The following is a 17123-nucleotide window of genomic DNA, read 5'->3' as shown; positions in this document are numbered from 1 at the left end:
TGCTCATTTGAAAGACTTAATAGTCTAAGTAAATCCTTTCACAAGGTGACATTCTAAATGGAATGATCAAAGTCCTCTGACAAGGCCACTCCTAAAAGGGTGATTAAATCCTCTAATCAAGTCAAATTTAACAGTGTGTATTGTAACCTTTAATATGGTTAGCTCCTAATAGAGCTTACTTTGAAAGAGTGAAAAATTGGTGACATGTTGCTAATGGTTTTTCCCAAATTGGGTTTTTGTTGCAAGAGCATCATGGTCGTCATGTTATCCTGCTGATTCTGTTGGTCATCGCCAAGTTACAACAATTATTGAGTGCTAGCAAATTTTTAGTCATTGCCAAGTTGAATTTATCCCACATCATGTAAACAATAAGGTTAGTGTGTTATCCCATCTCACTTTGTAGTTTGTGTCGAGTTATCCAGTGTGTGTTGAGTGTTCCTTCATGTGTCAAGTGTTCCTATTGGTACGAAGCTTTCTTGTATGTGATGAGTGCCAGAATTAGTTTTCTATGTCTGTTTCCAGTTTGGGTTGACTTGGTATGTATTTAATTTTGTGATGGGTAAAAAATAGTTGTTGAGAGCTGACTTATGGATTTGTTATGCATTTAATGTAAGGGTTTATTTAGTTAGTCATTTGTAATAGGTTGACTTGTGGCCATGCAATTATTTAAGGGGATATTGGGTAGAGTCTTAATCATAATTTCAGTTGGAGTCTTAGCATGAAGTATCTTGAAGATAGAAGTTTTCATTTGAGTCTGGTGATTTGTTCTTCTTTGAGAGATTTATTCTTCTTTGTAATGGTCGTAACCCAAAAGACTATATATTCAGGCATGTTGGATGTAAATTTCTTGATTCGAATATATGAAATATTGTCTCTCTAGATCTGAATCTCATTTCTCTTGTTCATTTTTCTATTGTGTATTTGTTTGCTAGTTTCTGGATCACCATCTCCTTTGGGGATTCTCTTTCCTTGCATTGCTTTAGTTGGTATCAGAGCTCAATTTTTGTTGAGTGTGCAAGAAGATCACCAAAGTGTGAGGCAGTTTGTACTAGGACCTTGGTTGGGTGAAGTTTATTAGAGAAGGATTTTGATTTTGGAAGTCCTAGCTTGTTGGTGAATTTGGTGTAGGGTTACAGATCTGTGGATTTGGCCTACACTTATAGAGGACTTACCATTCAATTTTTGTATGTGCAAAGATGGTTTGTGGAAGGAGAGATGTGGATCCAGAATTATTTGACATGATGAGGAAACTTGCAGCTACAATAGAAGCTATTGAGTTAGTGCAAAATTGTGGGAGACATCTTGATGATGTTGAGAGCAATGAATATGATTCTTTTTGGGATGATTTACATTAAAGGATTGATGATCTGGAAGAGTCTGATTTGAGTTGGCATTTGAGGATTAAAAAGAAGGTTGTTTGGCCAATTAAAAAGATTATGAAGAGAAAAAGATAGATCGTGGAAGTGAATGATGATTTTTCTGAAATGGAGGAAGTATATTTTGGTTTTCATGGGCAAATGGATAGATCTGACATGGAAATTGTAGAGCATCTTGTTGTGTGCAATGAGAATGTTGAAGAAGGGAGTTTTCCTTATGTTGGTAAGGATTTGGATGTTGTTATTTAGAATGATGTTAATGAAGACTTATCTATTAATGTTGTTATGGATCTAGAGTTATATATTCATTCTGTTATGGATCTTATTGATCTAGATATTGCTCGTGATAAGAAGATAGATTTACTTGCTGGTAATGAGGTTGAGGGTTTTAGAGATGTTATTGATGTGGATTTACATGATGATGTTGTTGCTAATATGGATCTGCACTTATATGTTGCTACTAAGATGCTGAAGGATATAGATGTTGTTGCTAATGTGGATTTTCATGATGTTGATGATCTATATGTTGTTGGAAGAATGAATATATATACTATTATGCATATGGATGACATAGGGTTATTGTTTCATGTTCCTGATATGGATTCAGTTACTGTTGATTTGGTGGAGGATTCCTATATAATGAACTTATATGCTTTTGCTATGATGGATCTAAGTTCATATATTACTATTGATTGGGTTTATGATTTGGATGTTGTTGTTGATCTAGTTTTCATCTATGAGGATGTTGTTATGCATGATGGTGATGATAAGTTGTAGATGGAGCATTGTAATTTTTAGTTGAGTTTTTATGTTGATTGGTTGGATGAGATTCTAATTTTTGAATGGATGAAGCATAGATGGTTGATTTTCAGATTTGATCTTTTATTCGTGATGGAGTGGAAAATTTTTTTTGAAGATGAAGTTGAGTGCATAATTTTCTTTCAAAAGCAAAATGTGGGACACATTTTTATATTTACTTGGGGAGTTTGATATAGGAGTATTTGAGGTTTTTCCCATTTACCTTCACAGTCTGATGTAGGAGCATCATTGCCATCATGTTATCCCATTGATTATGTTGGTCATTGTCAAGTTATAAAAATTGTCGAGTGCTAGTAAATTTTTAGTCATTGCTGAGTTGAAGTTATCCCACGTCATGTTAACACTCGGGTTAGTGTGTTATCCCATCTCACTTTGTAGTGTGTGCCAAGTTATCCAGTGTGTGCCGAGTTATCATGTATGTCCTGAGTGCTAGTATTAATTTTTTGTGCTTTTTTCCAATTTGGGTCAACCTGGCACACATTTAATTTTGCGATGGGTATTTAATATTTGTCAAGAGCTAACTTGTGGCTTTGTTGTGCATTTAATGTAAGGATTTATTTAGTTAGTCATTTTTAATAGGCTGACTTGTGGCCATGCAAGTATTTAAGGGGATCTTGTATAGAGTCTTAATCATAATTTTTAGTTGAGGAGTCTTAGCATGGAGTAGCTTGAAGATAGAAGTTTGCATTTGAGTCTAGAGATCTATTCTTCTTTGTAATGGTTGTAACCCAAAAGGTTGTACATCTGAGCATGTTGGACGTAAATTCTTGATTTGAATATATGAAATATTGTCTCTCTAGATCTAAATCTCATTCCTCTTGTTCCTTTTTCTATTGTGTGTTTGTTTGCTAGTTTCTAGATCACCTCATTTTGGGGTACATCCAGATTAGTGACTAATTCTAGAGCTATTAACAAAATCACAGTGAAATATATGTTTCTTATGCCAAGGATGGATGCCATAATGGATTGTTTGTGTGGAGCAAAGTATTTTACCAAGATTGATTTTAAGAGTGGCTATCATCATATCAGAATCAGAGAAGGAGATAAATGGAAGACTACTTTCAATACAAAAGATGGTTTGTATAAATGGTTGATTATGCCTTTTGGTTTGACTAGTGCACCTAGTACTTTCATGAGGTTGATGAATGAAGTTCTAAAAGATTCTTCGATAAGTTTGTGATTGTTTTTTTTTGGCAAAAGTGGACTAACCGCTGAATATATTAATTTTAAATAAATATGATTCAAAGAGCTCATCTGGGAAAGAATCACTAAGAAAACCCAATATCCTTTCTCATACAAAATATTATCGATATTTACACCTTATATATCAAAAATTAACTATTCATCTTACAAATAAGAGAATATCTTTCCTCCCAAAGTTTCAAAATATGAACAATTGTAGATACCATCATCATAATTCACTAGTTTCAATCACATTTCAAAATTACAAAAACGTATTACAAAACCATTATTAGTCTTTTAAAATTTCACATTCTACCCTAAGAGAAGTCACTCGATCATCTATCACTAAATCCTCCCCTGACTTGCAAACTGAAACATCAGCAACCAAATGCAACCAAGGACGAAGACTAACACCCATGTTTAACATATTGGAATCTAACCCATCTACCACCTTCTTAGTCGATGTTGAAGCCACATGGTCACTAATAGCCTGCTCAACATGTAGACCTCACCTAAGGCTTTGAGAAGTTCTATGCTTCTAGGGAGAGACCCCTGCAACCATGTCCACACCAATTTTACCAGCATAACCAATATTGGATAAAACTAGCATGTCCAATATAGCATAGCCTATATGCTTCACCAGCTCTTGGAGCTGGTAACACATAGCCCTAGTCGTGGTTTGAAGAGTCGTCTTCGTAATGCGAGAATTTTGCATGGCAAATGACTTTTGTAGAGCATCATACATAACCAAAATTAATGTTTCCTTAAAAGTTGGGAATTTTGAAACAACCCACCAACCAATACGTGCTTGAACCCAAAATCATGCTTATGCAACAGCATTTTCAACTTGTTGTCATTCCAATAATGTGGTATAACAACCTTTCTTGCCAAACCTTCTAACAGGGGAATTGACTATAATAAATCCATGGCATTCGAGAAGAAGATGGACACCACATTAAAAGGAAAAAAAAGTGGTGACTAGGAGAGGATAAAATTTCATCCCCAGTTACTTGTCAAATACACCTACGAATTGAATTGGGAGTTAATGTAAAATATCAAAGCCAATACCCTATCGTCAATTTGCAAAGGCAAGACACCTTCATCTTCATTTGGGATTAACCAAACACGATAGTTCTTAGGTAATAGAGAACTATAGTAATGGCTACAAGACTCATATTTGAAGCAATAGTCCGTCGAAAATGCCATAGTTCAGAAGATGAAAATCAAGCAATGATCAAACTGCTAGAATATGAGAAATAGAATGACAAAAACCTCTGATATAAATGCAAAAAATGAATGCTTCATTATACTCGAGCATGTACCATAATTACCCAACACATGTTACTTCTCATGGAAAAATCAAAGGACAAAAACATTGTGAAAAAATAGCATTTTCAATCTCCTTGGTGATCTCACACCAGGCCAAGGTACAACACGTGGCCAATTCGTGATACAATTATATGCACATGACATCTGCAGGCAATGAACTTGACAACAAGGATATAATTGATATGATATTCAATCACGTCACCCATTATGCTTTATTGGAAAATTAAAATATGGGTCATTATTACTTACCATTGATAATCCACTAACTCATTAGAAATCAATTTTTGCAAATATTTATATTGCTCTATGGATGTGGCAGGATGTGATGTAAAATCTGTAATCACATCACAACCTAGATTAGAGAGGCAATCCACAACTTTATTCCCTTCTCTAAATGTGTGCAAAATTATCACTTCAGTAATTTGGTCAATTAAATGCTAAATTTGTTGTAGGATATAGTGAAGTTGCCACAATGAAATTTGCCTCTTAATACACACATTAACTATAACTAAGGAATCACCTTCAATTTAGACATGTTGAAATTCCCCTTTTCTTGACAAGAAGTAATCTTGAAAACAAATCTTTGGCCTCTACTATATTGTTGGTCCTAGAAGGAAGGGGGCCATTGAGATTGCCTGTACATAAGTCCCATCAAAATTAAGCTTCACAAATCCTAATTGTGGAGGTTGCCAATGGACTGAGGATCTATCAATTTTTTCTTGATTTATTTTTACTTTGACTCCTACTGGAATAGATATTCATTTCCATTCACGGATGATATGACCATCCCATGTAGTAATAGGTGGATTGATTTTACAATTATGTACACTGGCAATAGTAGTCTCTAATATCGATCCTTCAATGTCCTCTAAGACCTTTTCTAAGTTTGAGAAATATTTTTTGAAAATCCTCTTATTTCTTTCCCACCAAATCAACCAAATTACTAATGCAGGAGTGCATTTCTAGATTCCCCCAAAGAATGCATCAGGAAAGAGGATAGGCCATGCTTGAAAAAATCCCAAATTTTATTGTACAATGGGGTAGAGTAATTTAATTTTTGGAGAACAAACATCCAACACTGATATACAAATTGACAACTTGCAAAGAGATGATCCGTTGATTCATATTCATCTTCAAAAAGTACATATTTAAAAGGAGGAGCAACATTTAACCTTTCCAAACAATCACTTGTTAAGATCCTATTCTTAATAGCTAACCATGTAAAACACCCATCATTTGGTAACACCATATTATTCCAACAAAACATATATGCTCTCGAAGGATTTTTCTCCAATGCAATACTTTGAAGTAGTTTATAGCCTTCTTTAATTGAATATTTCCCATTATTAGCTAGTAGCCATATTAATTCATCCTCGTATTTGGAAATGAATGTTGTTCTACCCCTCAATATCATACGAAAGAGATGTTTGGTTTGGATATCTAAAGTGAGCTGATCCAGATCTTTCCAAATAACTCTCCTTGAATGGAGACAGACTACATCTATGAAATGAATAACAAGACTTCCCCAAGCTAATTCTGAAGCAGTCAACATCTCTTGAATATTTGGAAGAGTGATAAGTAGGGGTTGACCATTCCAAGAGTCTCTCCAAAAGTTAATCTTATCCCCATAATTTAATTCCCAAGAGATGAACTTGAGGATAAAATCTCTAGAGGCAATCATAAAATCCAATATAACAGATCCCTTAGGGGGTTTAACATGGAGAAAATTCTGTGTGGATCAATATTATCTAGATATTTCTATTGCATTATTTGACACCATGTGGATTGTGGTTTACAATACATCTGCCATACCAGCTTACCCCCAAAAGCTTTATTCCTCAATGCCAAGTCATGCACACCTACACCCCCAGCTGTAGGAGAATGGGCCATATCTTGAAGAGATATCAAGGGAATTTTCTTTTCATTTGTCATATTTCCCACCTAAAGCAAGCCTCTAATTAATTTCTGAATTTGAACTAAGACTACCAAAGGGGCCTGTAGGACTACCAAATAATAGTTTGGGATTTTTGAAAGTACTGATTTTATAAGTAAAATTTTACCTAAAAGTAAAAGCCATCTAACTTTCGAAGACACCACTTTGCTCTTAATTCTTTGGAAAACACTTTCCCAGTAACTGGTCTTATTAGAACCCATATAAAAAGTAATGCCTAGATAAGTGGACAGAAAAGTATCCTTAGAGAAGCCTAAAATTTAAAAAATCTTGACTAAGATGGCTCTATTAGTATTAAATAAAATGATCTTAGATTTTTGAGAATTAATTTTCTACCCTGATACCTCTAAGTATAACTGTAAAGTTTTCGTAATCTGCTTAGCCTCTGAAACTTGTGAAGCTCCAAAAAGTAGAGTGTTATCAGCAAACAAAGAATGTGTGGCCGAGATAGATGTACCCCAATTTTTTCTCCTTTCCTTTTATCCATCAAGTGATGATGCTTAATAATTTTGTTAAAAGCTTTTGCCATGATAATGAATAATGCCAGAAAAATTGGATCTCCTTATCTCACACCTTGAGTAGAGGTGAAGAAACCTGATGCAGATCCATTGATAATTACTGAAAACCAAGCTCCTGAGATGCATGCTTTTATCCACTTACACCAATACTTTGAAAAACCCATCTTCTAAAGCACTAGTTAAAGACAGGACCAACATACTCTTTCATAGGCCTTCTGCATGACTAACTTGATAACAAAATTGGATGACTGGTTAATGTTGATAGAATGAAGAACTTCATGAGCAACCATTGCTCCCTCCATTATTTCTCTACTTGGGACAAACCCTCCTTGTTCGGGGGAAATAATATGTGGGAGAAGATGTAAATAAATAGCTTTGGAGACAATTTTGTATGTTAAGGTGCAAAGAGAGATTGGGTAGAAATCAACAAAGGTTTTGGGCTCCTTAATTTTTGGAATTAATACAATATTTTGTAGAGTTGAAATACTTGAGCATAAATATGGTTTTATGAGATTCTTCAATAGCTACAAGTAAATCCCAACCAAGAAAATCCCAACAACTTTGAAATAATAGTGCAGTAAATTCGTCCGGGCTTGGAGCTTTCTCAGGAGGAAATGAAAATACAACCTCTCTCAATTCTTGCAAGGTGAAAGGAGCCATAAGTTATGTATTCTCATCCGCAAACACCATTATTGGGATAGAATGAAGGAGATCATCCAATTGCAAAGGAAGGGGATATGGGTATCCTGTAAGAGTGAGAAGATTTGAAAAAAACTTGACAATTTCATCTCTAATTCGCTAAGCATTAGATAAAATATTTATTGATTTTGATGCTTTGATTTGAAAGATAGTTTGAGCTATTCATTTTTTATGTATGGATGCATGATTTTTTTTTTGTATTTTTATCTCCTTGTTTTAACCATACTTCTCTAGACTTTTAACACCAATATTCTTGCTCCCTACTACACAATTCCTCCCACTCTTGTTGAAGACATTTTTGCTTGACATAGTTATCATAATTCATCCCCTGTTGAATGGTGATATTATAGATTTCCTCTAGTTGTAGCTTTACTGCATCATTCTACTTGAAAACATTCTTAAAAATGTGTTGATTCTAGTTTTTGATATGAGCCTTAACATGTTTTAGTTTACATGCAAATTGGTGCATCCTAGATCGTGATACAAAAGGAGCACTGCCCCACAGTTGTTTTACAAGTGGCAAGAAGTGTGGATGTCACAACCACATTCTTTCAAATTTAAAAGAAGCCTTATGCTGATCCTGATTGACACATACTAGTTTGTTGATATTGATGGAAATTGGAAAATGATTAGAGTCTGGAATTGACAATATTTCTGACTGAAATCGATAATTACCTAATTTCCAATCATTAGATAGAAAAATCTATCCAATCGTACTGCAATTTGTGTAAAACCCACCCTCCTATTTGTCCATGTAAAATTAGCATTCAGAGGTTTAAAATCCATGAGATCATTATTTTTCACAAATTATGAATTTTTTTGAATAGTTTTAAGAGGAGGGCAGATGTCGCCAACCTTCTCTTCATGATTTAGGATTGCATTAAAATCACCTTCCAAAATAACTTGATGAGAATTTTGCATTTGAATTAACTGAGAAAGCTTATCCCAAATTTTATTCTTATCATGTGAAGAAGAAGGACCATATACATTTATCAAAGTGTAGGAAATGTCAAAGTTTGACATCTTTAGCACTTGATAGTTGGAATGTTGAAGGATAATCTGTCCTTGAATTAATAATGGATTCCATAGAACAACAAGACCACTGGAAGCTCCACTACTAGGGGAATGAATTGAAGACCACTTCGGCCATTTAGCTAAGGTATTATCAAATGAGTCTTGTGATAATTTGGTATCTTGTAACATAACAATATGGACTTTCATGTTTACAATTGACTGGTGAATTAGATTCCTTTTGTCATATGCCTTTGACATTCCATGAGTTAATTTTCATTGTTGACAAGGAGAAACCTTTGCTCTCTTCATCACTCTTTTGGAAATAACAAACTTATCATTGAGTGACGATTGTATCCCTGATACAATCTCATATCTAGTTTTAGAACCTTTAGGTCTACCTCTTGATTTGGGTGCCTTGAAATAAGATTGATGTTGAGAAGGAGACTGAACAATTGAGAAATTTTGATGGTGATCAAAAGAACTCAAGGTATTATGGGAATGTAATTCAAATTGATCCCTAGAAGCCTCTATCTCCCCCAAGATTGTGTCCTCATGTTGATAGGCCAAACCGTTAGTTACTTGTTGAAGTAAACACTCCTCCACTCCTAAAGGGTCATTGATGGTGAGAGAATCCAATAATAGATCCACTTTATCAACTTGGCCTATATTCTCCTCAAGATCTGTAATCTTATAGCAGTTAGCATTCTTAGGAGTAATCTGGCTATTCCAAAACTTAAATTCCTTTAGCAAGTCATCAAGATCATAAGGCATCTAATTACCTATATTGCATCCTACTTTCTCTACTATCTCAAAAATAATAGTAGAAGTAATTGAAGAAACAATCTGATCACCAATTTGAAGTGCTTTCCAATCTACAAATTGATCTTTGACAATCAAATGCTAAGCTTTATACAAGACCAATGAAGAATCTACTTTGATGATTGATTTTGCAATAATGTTGGAACCTTGTTGTATAGAGGGAGTTTTAATGTCATAGTAGTATGATAATCCTTAGAATGGACAGGAAAGCCTCGAAGGAAAAACAAAAGAGTTTTGAAACCAAGAAAGAACTCAAAACCTGTAGCATTACTCATGACCAAACTATTATGTTCCTGTAATGAATCCTTAGGAGCAATGTCATGTTCTGGAAATACTTTGTTCACACATAAGTTGGGACCTGAACAATGATCTGAACATACAACTTGTACTCCTTGATTTGAATGTTGGCATTAAGAATTGAAATTCCCTAATCTTGTTTGAAATTTATTAACCATTTGCTCATCTTAAACTTTAAGGGACTAATTCCATACACCCCTGATTTTATAAAAATGTGTGTGGGGAAAGATTTCTACATGTCTAGAAGCAAGCAAACTCAAATATTGAGGTGTGGACGATCGTAAGGTCATGTTTAATAAAGATTCCTAATTTATTAGCTAGAATTTCAATAATTTGGTTGTCTTGATACTCAAGAGGTAATAATGGGAATGAGATCTAGTAAAGATAAAAATGAATATTAGTAGTCTGAACTTTGAAATTAGGAGTCCAAACCATAGTGAAAAGACTCACCCCACAACAAAACCAACTTTTTTGCTTATGAGCAAAATCCCTAGACATCTTAGAATAAAAAAAAGCTACAAAGAATTGAGATTCCAAATCAATATAAAAGATATCTCTAAGGCCTGACCATGAAGAAAAAGCCCATGCTTTCACTATTGACATATCAGTCAAGTTTTTTATTAGTGACACACACACTTATTCAGATTCTATACAACTACTGAGCTCTTTGAATAGTTTACAATGTTTGCCATGTAATTTAGTAGCCACTGAGCTTCTACACTTGCTACCGAGTCCTTTGGACCAGCTTCAGTGGTTACCAAGCATTGCAGTATCTACCGAGTTATCAGTTCATGCAATTTGAAGATAGTGCTACTCGAGCTACTCCATGGTAATGAAGTAATTCAATGTTTTCTGAGTTGCACAATATCTACTGAGTCACCAGTGTAGACCAAGTTCAAGACTACTTGAAAGTGATTAGTATGGACCGAGCTTCTACGTTTACCAAGAGCATGACGATGCCAAGCAGTGACAATGGATGCTGAGTATCAGAACCTCACTGAGTCAGTCTTTAGAACCTGAGTATCTTCATGTGGGCCAACTTTATAATATTTGTGTTAACTTGTGTCATGACTGACCTTTGTAATTTTGTAAATTGGATTGGTATATATATGTGATGTATTGTATCATATCCAACATTGTATGTAATGTAATATGCAATGTGTAATGCAAGTGCAAGATGCGAATATGAAATAAATGCAACAGATAAAGAATTGTAAAGGCCATATCAGCATAAGGAGTAGCAGTGACAAATCTATCACAGAAAGGTGATCAGTACACCAAGGAATCTCTATCAACAAACTTAGTTGCAAGTCAGAGATCTACTGCTTCATCCTAATAGGTGAATCCGTCAAAATCCTCTAACAAGGTAGACCTAATAGTCTTTTCTAAATCTCTTTATCGAGTGCATACTTCATTGTATGTTTGTAAATCCTCTCACAAGGTGGACCTAGTGGTCCTATTTGCTCCTACTAGGGCAGATCATTAGAAGTGATCAATGTAAGCCTTAACAGGCCAACTTTATGCTATAGTGCTAAAGTTTGTGGGTATCATCCCCACCCTAATTTTACTTTCTATTTGAAAGGTTTTTGGGTCACCAAAACTTTGTGTTCAAGTGTTGTGAATTTTTTTATATTTTTAGTTTCTCATGCATGCAAATTAGATCAGATATGATGAATTAAATGCTCAATGGTTTATTGGATTAAGAATTGAAATTGGTGAAAGTTTTAGAAGTTACTTATTCACCCCTCCCCTTTTAGTAACTTAGCATAGTCTTGAATATTTTCAACAATTGGTATCAAAGCATCTTGGTTCTTACAAGAAAGTATAACAGCTTGATCAAAGATCAAGGATATGGAGATATTTAGACTTGACAAAGCTATTGACAATGAAAAGTTGGATTTGGAAATGGCCATTGCACAACTCAAGAAAGCTAAGGAGCGACTTTCCCAATCCTTGAAAAGAAGAAAGGAACCTGCAAATCAAATAAATGATAATCTCTACATTGAAGAAAGAATTAAAGATTTTTTTCCCTTCAAGCAGTTTAGATGAAGCAAATGATGCAATCAAAGAACTCCTAGAAAAGAATGGCTCCTTGCAAGAAGAAGTAAGAGAACTGAAAAGAGAACAAGAAATTTAGTCAGTAAGGTTATGTGAAGTCTTGGAGCAGAAAAACAAGATAAAAGAAGAAATGGATGGAAGAAACAATGAGATCTAGAACCAATCCATTTAGCATGCAGACCTTGTTGATCATTAGCTCTCCAAATGAGGAAATCATGAGCCAAAGATAGATCAATGAAAGATTAAGAAATGATCTAAATTTTTAAAGACAAATCAATGAAAGAATAAGAAATGAGTTGAGATGTAAAAAACAAATTAGTGAAAGATTGAAAAATGACCTAAACACTGAGAAGCAAATCAATGAAAGGATGACGAAATCTCAAGCAGACATGGTTCAACTGAATGAGCAAAACCTCTATAGGCAAAAAGGAAAAGTAGGAATTGGATACAAAAAAGAAGGTGAATCCTCCAAAAAAGGTGCTCAAAAGAATCAAAGACCTACTTGCAATCACAATTAGTAATAATTTGAGGAATAGTTTCAAGAAGCTCCTTTCTGTCTAGTAGAATCAACATTCAAATCAACATAAAGAGAGAGGAGAAGAAAGAAACCATCTCCCTTGTGATTTCATTTTCATTAGTTATTTTATCCATTCCCTTTTCTAAGCTAGAAATTTGATTCCTAGCTCTATGCTTCATGGTAGTTAGATAAAAAAAATTAGTATTTCAGTCACCTTCCTTAAGCCATATTGATCTAGTTCTCTGCCTCCACAAGGTTTCTTCTCTTGATACAAGATCATGGTAACTAACTAGCTTCTCATTCTCTTCCTTTAACAACTATGCTGAGTAACTATCAAACTAAATTATGTCTTGAATGTTCTTTAATTCCATTTTCAAATTAGATTTACCTTTAAAGATATCTCGAAAAGAACTCTTGTTCCACTCTTTTACCTTGTTTTTCACATTTTAAAGTTTTTTAGCAACACAGAAAAGGGTCGTACCATCAATATTGATATTCCACCATCCTTTAAAAAATGTAAGAAAGTTAGGATGTTGCATCCATGTTTTCTCAAACCTAAAAGGAAAAATTCTTCCTTACTTGAAGAGGATCCACTTCAATCAGTAGTGGAAAGTGGTTAGAAGCAACCTTCTGGATGAAAGAAAGGGCACCAACAAAATCTTGGGTCCAATCAAGGTATATAAGGACCCTATCTAGATGGGCTTGAATACAACTATCTCCAGTTCTTTTATTACTCCAGGTGAAATCTATCCCTTGGAGGTCCATATCCATTGATCCCTCCTTGTTAATAAAATCCATTATATCCAATATTCCTTCTAGCTAACTTGGATTACCTCCCTTTTTTTTCATGTTCATAAAGAGGAACGTTAAAGTCCCCTAGCATAATCCATCTACCATTATAATCTAAAATTTTAAGCTTAGATACAGAATTCTAGAACTTTTTCCTCACACTTTTATTTTTAGGAGCATATATATTTACCACATACCAGTAGGTTCCCAGAGTTAAATTATGGATCTTCACCGCAGTAAAGTGTTTGCTTGAATCCATCAAAGTCCCAGAGATCATAGAATGTTTCCACATGATCAGAGTGCCACTTGAGGCCCCTTTAGAACTACTAGCCAAAAGACCATAGTTATTCAAAGATTTAAAAATTTCTGCCTTTCCTTTCTCCATTTCTATTTCCTGAATCACCATAATATCCGACTTGTGATCCCGAACAAAATTCCTAACTACATCTCGTTTATGGATGCTATTCATCCCCCTTACATTCCAAGATGTGATATTCATTACTTTTTAGGGGTAAAATCCATAATAGTAGCTTGTTTCCCATCAACTATATTCTGCGTACTTTCTGTTTCTCTCTTATTTTTAATAGTCTTTCTACTCACTTTTCTTGGAGATCCAACATTAGCTTTAACTTTTGGTAATGCTATCTCCAATTTCTTTCTTCTAGTTGCAACTCTTGATGACAAGACTATTGAGGAAGCCTCCTTCTCAACCTTCTTCCTTTGTCCACTTCTCTATTTAAGTTCTTCTTTACCAACTTTATGTTCCCTTGGTAAGATTGGATTCTCAAGGTTAAAACTAGGGACATAATCAGTCGAAATTGACTCCTCAAGTAGAGGTTCCAATAATGGGGGGTTACCTCCATCAAGGGAATCCTCCACATAATCATTCAAGATATCATTTAGATCTCCTTTATCTTCCTCTTAAATTTCACCTTCCTCAAAATCCCCTTCCTCTTCATCATTTCCCAGTTCCTCACCCTTATTCAGAGTAGTAACCATTTGGTCCTGTGTCCTCACCATTTCCTCATTTACCTGTGGGATAGAGGGAAGACTTTCCTCCACTCCCAACACCTTACTACCATCCTCCGATTACATCCCACTCTCATCAGCCTTATCCTGATTGCTTAGAGTTCCCCCAAGTTGTATCACCTTAGATATTGACTTTCCTTTTGTTAATTTAGGTTTCATACCAATTTTGGAGCCTTCTTTTCCACTATCCCCACCTTTTTTACATTTTCGGTTTCTGTGGACAATTTTTTGCCTAGTGACCCATCTTCTTGCAGAAGAAACAAGCATTTAGAAGATCTTCGAAAACAACCTCTTGAGTCCATTTTCCTAGTTTAGAGATTATGTCCACCTTCTGAGGTAATTCTTTTAGTTGAGCAACCTTAACATAGATCCTAGCAAACATAAGCCTCAACCTCAAGGTAGTCATATTGTCAATTGCAATAAGTTCACCAAAGGATCTAGCAATCCCTTTAAAAATATCTTCATGCCAAAACTCCAATGGGAGTCTAACCCAAACATGAGTAGTGAGAAAGAAATCATCCGACAGGTCTAGATTTGGTTCCCATTTTTTGGCTGTAAGGGAACTTCTTCCAAAGTACCATGGGCCCCCACATAATAATTTATTTAGATCCTCCTTACAAGTGAATAAAAAGAAAAAGAAAATTCTAGTCATAATAGCAATGTCAACCTGACCTCGAAGGGCTCATTTCCTTTTTATCATATTCCTCAAGGAATCAATATCTAGTCGGGCCTCCAAAAATTTCCCAACTAGGGTTAAATCCATTGATGATATAGAGAAACCAATGATCGGGTCCGGAACAAATATCCGGAACTCACCTTTCTCCTAGCAAGATTTAGATGTAATAGGGGGGAAAGTTGACTTACTTGTTGGCCTTTTTCCAAAAAGGGAAGACCACTTCCGTCCTCCAACTTCATTCGCATCCTCTTCACGAGCCGGATCACATGAATTCTCGATGTCTCAACATCCCCATGCCTTCTTGAAATAAACCCCAGTAATACTTTGTCTTCTTCCTTCTCATGGGAACCACCTAGAATGTCATTCCCAACATTGCCATTACTAGAGTCCACATCCACACGCCCTACAATTCAGTTGCCAATTCCTACAGCCAAATTGCCGCCAAGAAACTCTACCATTCCCGCATAAGATTACGTCATTATGGTGTTATGATTGTAATGTTCTAACATATTACATCATTATGTTATTAATGTTATGTTAAAAAATGTATCATGTTTTTTATTATAGAATTGGTTGTTCTAGTTCCCTAGTTGAACGTTACAATACTTGCCATAGTGCTTAAGCTAGACATGATGGAAGTTCATGATTGTGTCAACTGGTCATTCCTATTTTCGGTTTGAGAAGATATAGTTTTGAATTGAACAGGGTAAAATGGATATATACTAAATTTTGTATGCACTCACTATTTTGTATCGACTCTCAATTAAGTGCAGTCAATTACACTTAATACGAAGGAGAAACTACAATATAAATACGCAGCGGTCGCAAAGAGTGCACGTACAAAAATCTTGCTGCTCGCCGGCCTAGCAACCGGGAGAACACTACCTTTTGATGACGGAATATTGTTGGACTGGATTTTGATGCTAATCACAGTTGAAGGTGAGTCCCTCTAACTCCTTGTTTCATTTGCAGGCACTTAAACCCTTCCAACAATGTACTTCGTCTGCTGACTTTGCGTCAATTTAGTGACAAGTATCTTCGCCACACGCGCTAATAACTTGTTCAATAAGATTGTCTTCCTTCAATGTTGAGCTCTGCAACAATCGCACGACGCTAATATGTATCAGCACGGAACTTCTAAATGCAGCAATTAGCAAATGATGAACCTTGTGCATATAAGTTTAGGTCTAATCACCTTGACTCCGCCTCCTTAGTCTACCAAAGAGAGAAATTTGCAGACGTATCTTTTTAGTGAAAAGATTTCAAATCATTGAAAATGTTGCTCTAGATTACAAAAATAGTAATTATGCTACTGAAGGCTTCGAGAAATTTATTTCCTTAATCAGACTTCAAACCTTTAATTGACAAAGACAAAGTGAAATGGTCAACAAATACAGGTATCAAGCTCCTGGAAACTCACTGCACACCTGTTTCACGTTATTAGTTTTTATAAACTAGTGGGCTCCTATTCACTTCACTTTTACTGATTTTGAAATAACTATCCACCTGCACTAACTTTTGTGTCAGCTTAGTTTAATCAATAATTTTGTGTTGCAGAAAGTACCACCATTATCATTTTGGGGCCCTGTTTATGCAGAATTGAACCTCTCTCCCATGACATTTGCTGTTCGAATAGGCTCTTTGGTACCGGAGCACAGTCATACTTGTCCAAGTGAGCACAATTTTCAGGCATAATCTTTGCCTATCTGGAGGGTGGATCTCTTTGGGCATACGGGACTACTTTTATTGAGGAGTGCCTAATATAATGTTATAATTAATGGCAGAAATACATCAGAGAAAACATCACTTTAGAAGCATGCCGAAAACATTTGCTGTTGCAACAAAAGAAAATCAAAATTTTCAAAGTTTGAGTGGTCTTAGGGACTTGGCACAGTCTCATCATTATAAGGTACGCTTATCTGAAAGCTAGACCTTTTGGTTGAGAGGCTAATCTGTTTATTATATATCTTACTGTAATCAGTTGATTTTTGTTTACAAACTTCTAGTTTATAGGCAAGTTCAGACGTTGGAGGGTAAATTTTATCTGTAA

The 17123-nt window shown here is 35.2% G+C and overlaps 1 protein-coding gene across 7 annotated transcripts in view; it reads left to right on the top strand.

Annotated features, from left to right (window-relative positions):
• Window positions 1-15828: 15828 nt before the first annotated feature.
• LOC149567550 (Haloacid dehalogenase-like hydrolase (HAD) superfamily protein) overlaps window positions 15829-17123 on the top strand; it is a 103837-nt gene continuing 102542 nt past the window's right edge. Inside the window, exons 1-5 of one of the 7 annotated variants that reach the window (XM_089820764.1) lie at window positions 15895-16012; window positions 16221-16313; window positions 16444-16470; window positions 16631-16745; window positions 16858-16982. In XM_089820764.1, the coding sequence (XP_089676890.1) occupies window positions 16688-16745; window positions 16858-16982 (183 nt within the window). In that variant the 5' untranslated portion in view covers window positions 15895-16012; window positions 16221-16313; window positions 16444-16470; window positions 16631-16687. Of the gene's footprint in view, window positions 16013-16220; window positions 16471-16630; window positions 16763-16857; window positions 16983-17123 lie in introns of those variants that run through there. The other 6 variants (XM_089820768.1, XM_089820769.1, XM_089820765.1 and 3 more) reach the window with 6 other exon arrangements.

This window comes from Cupressus sempervirens, chromosome 3 (assembly GCF_028749045.1).
Source record: "Cupressus sempervirens isolate cs-2001-9-10 chromosome 3, ASM2874904v1, whole genome shotgun sequence".
In the NCBI taxonomy this organism is placed as follows: Eukaryota; Viridiplantae; Streptophyta; class Pinopsida; order Cupressales; family Cupressaceae; genus Cupressus; species Cupressus sempervirens.
This window is presented reverse-complemented; position numbering and strand designations above follow the sequence as displayed.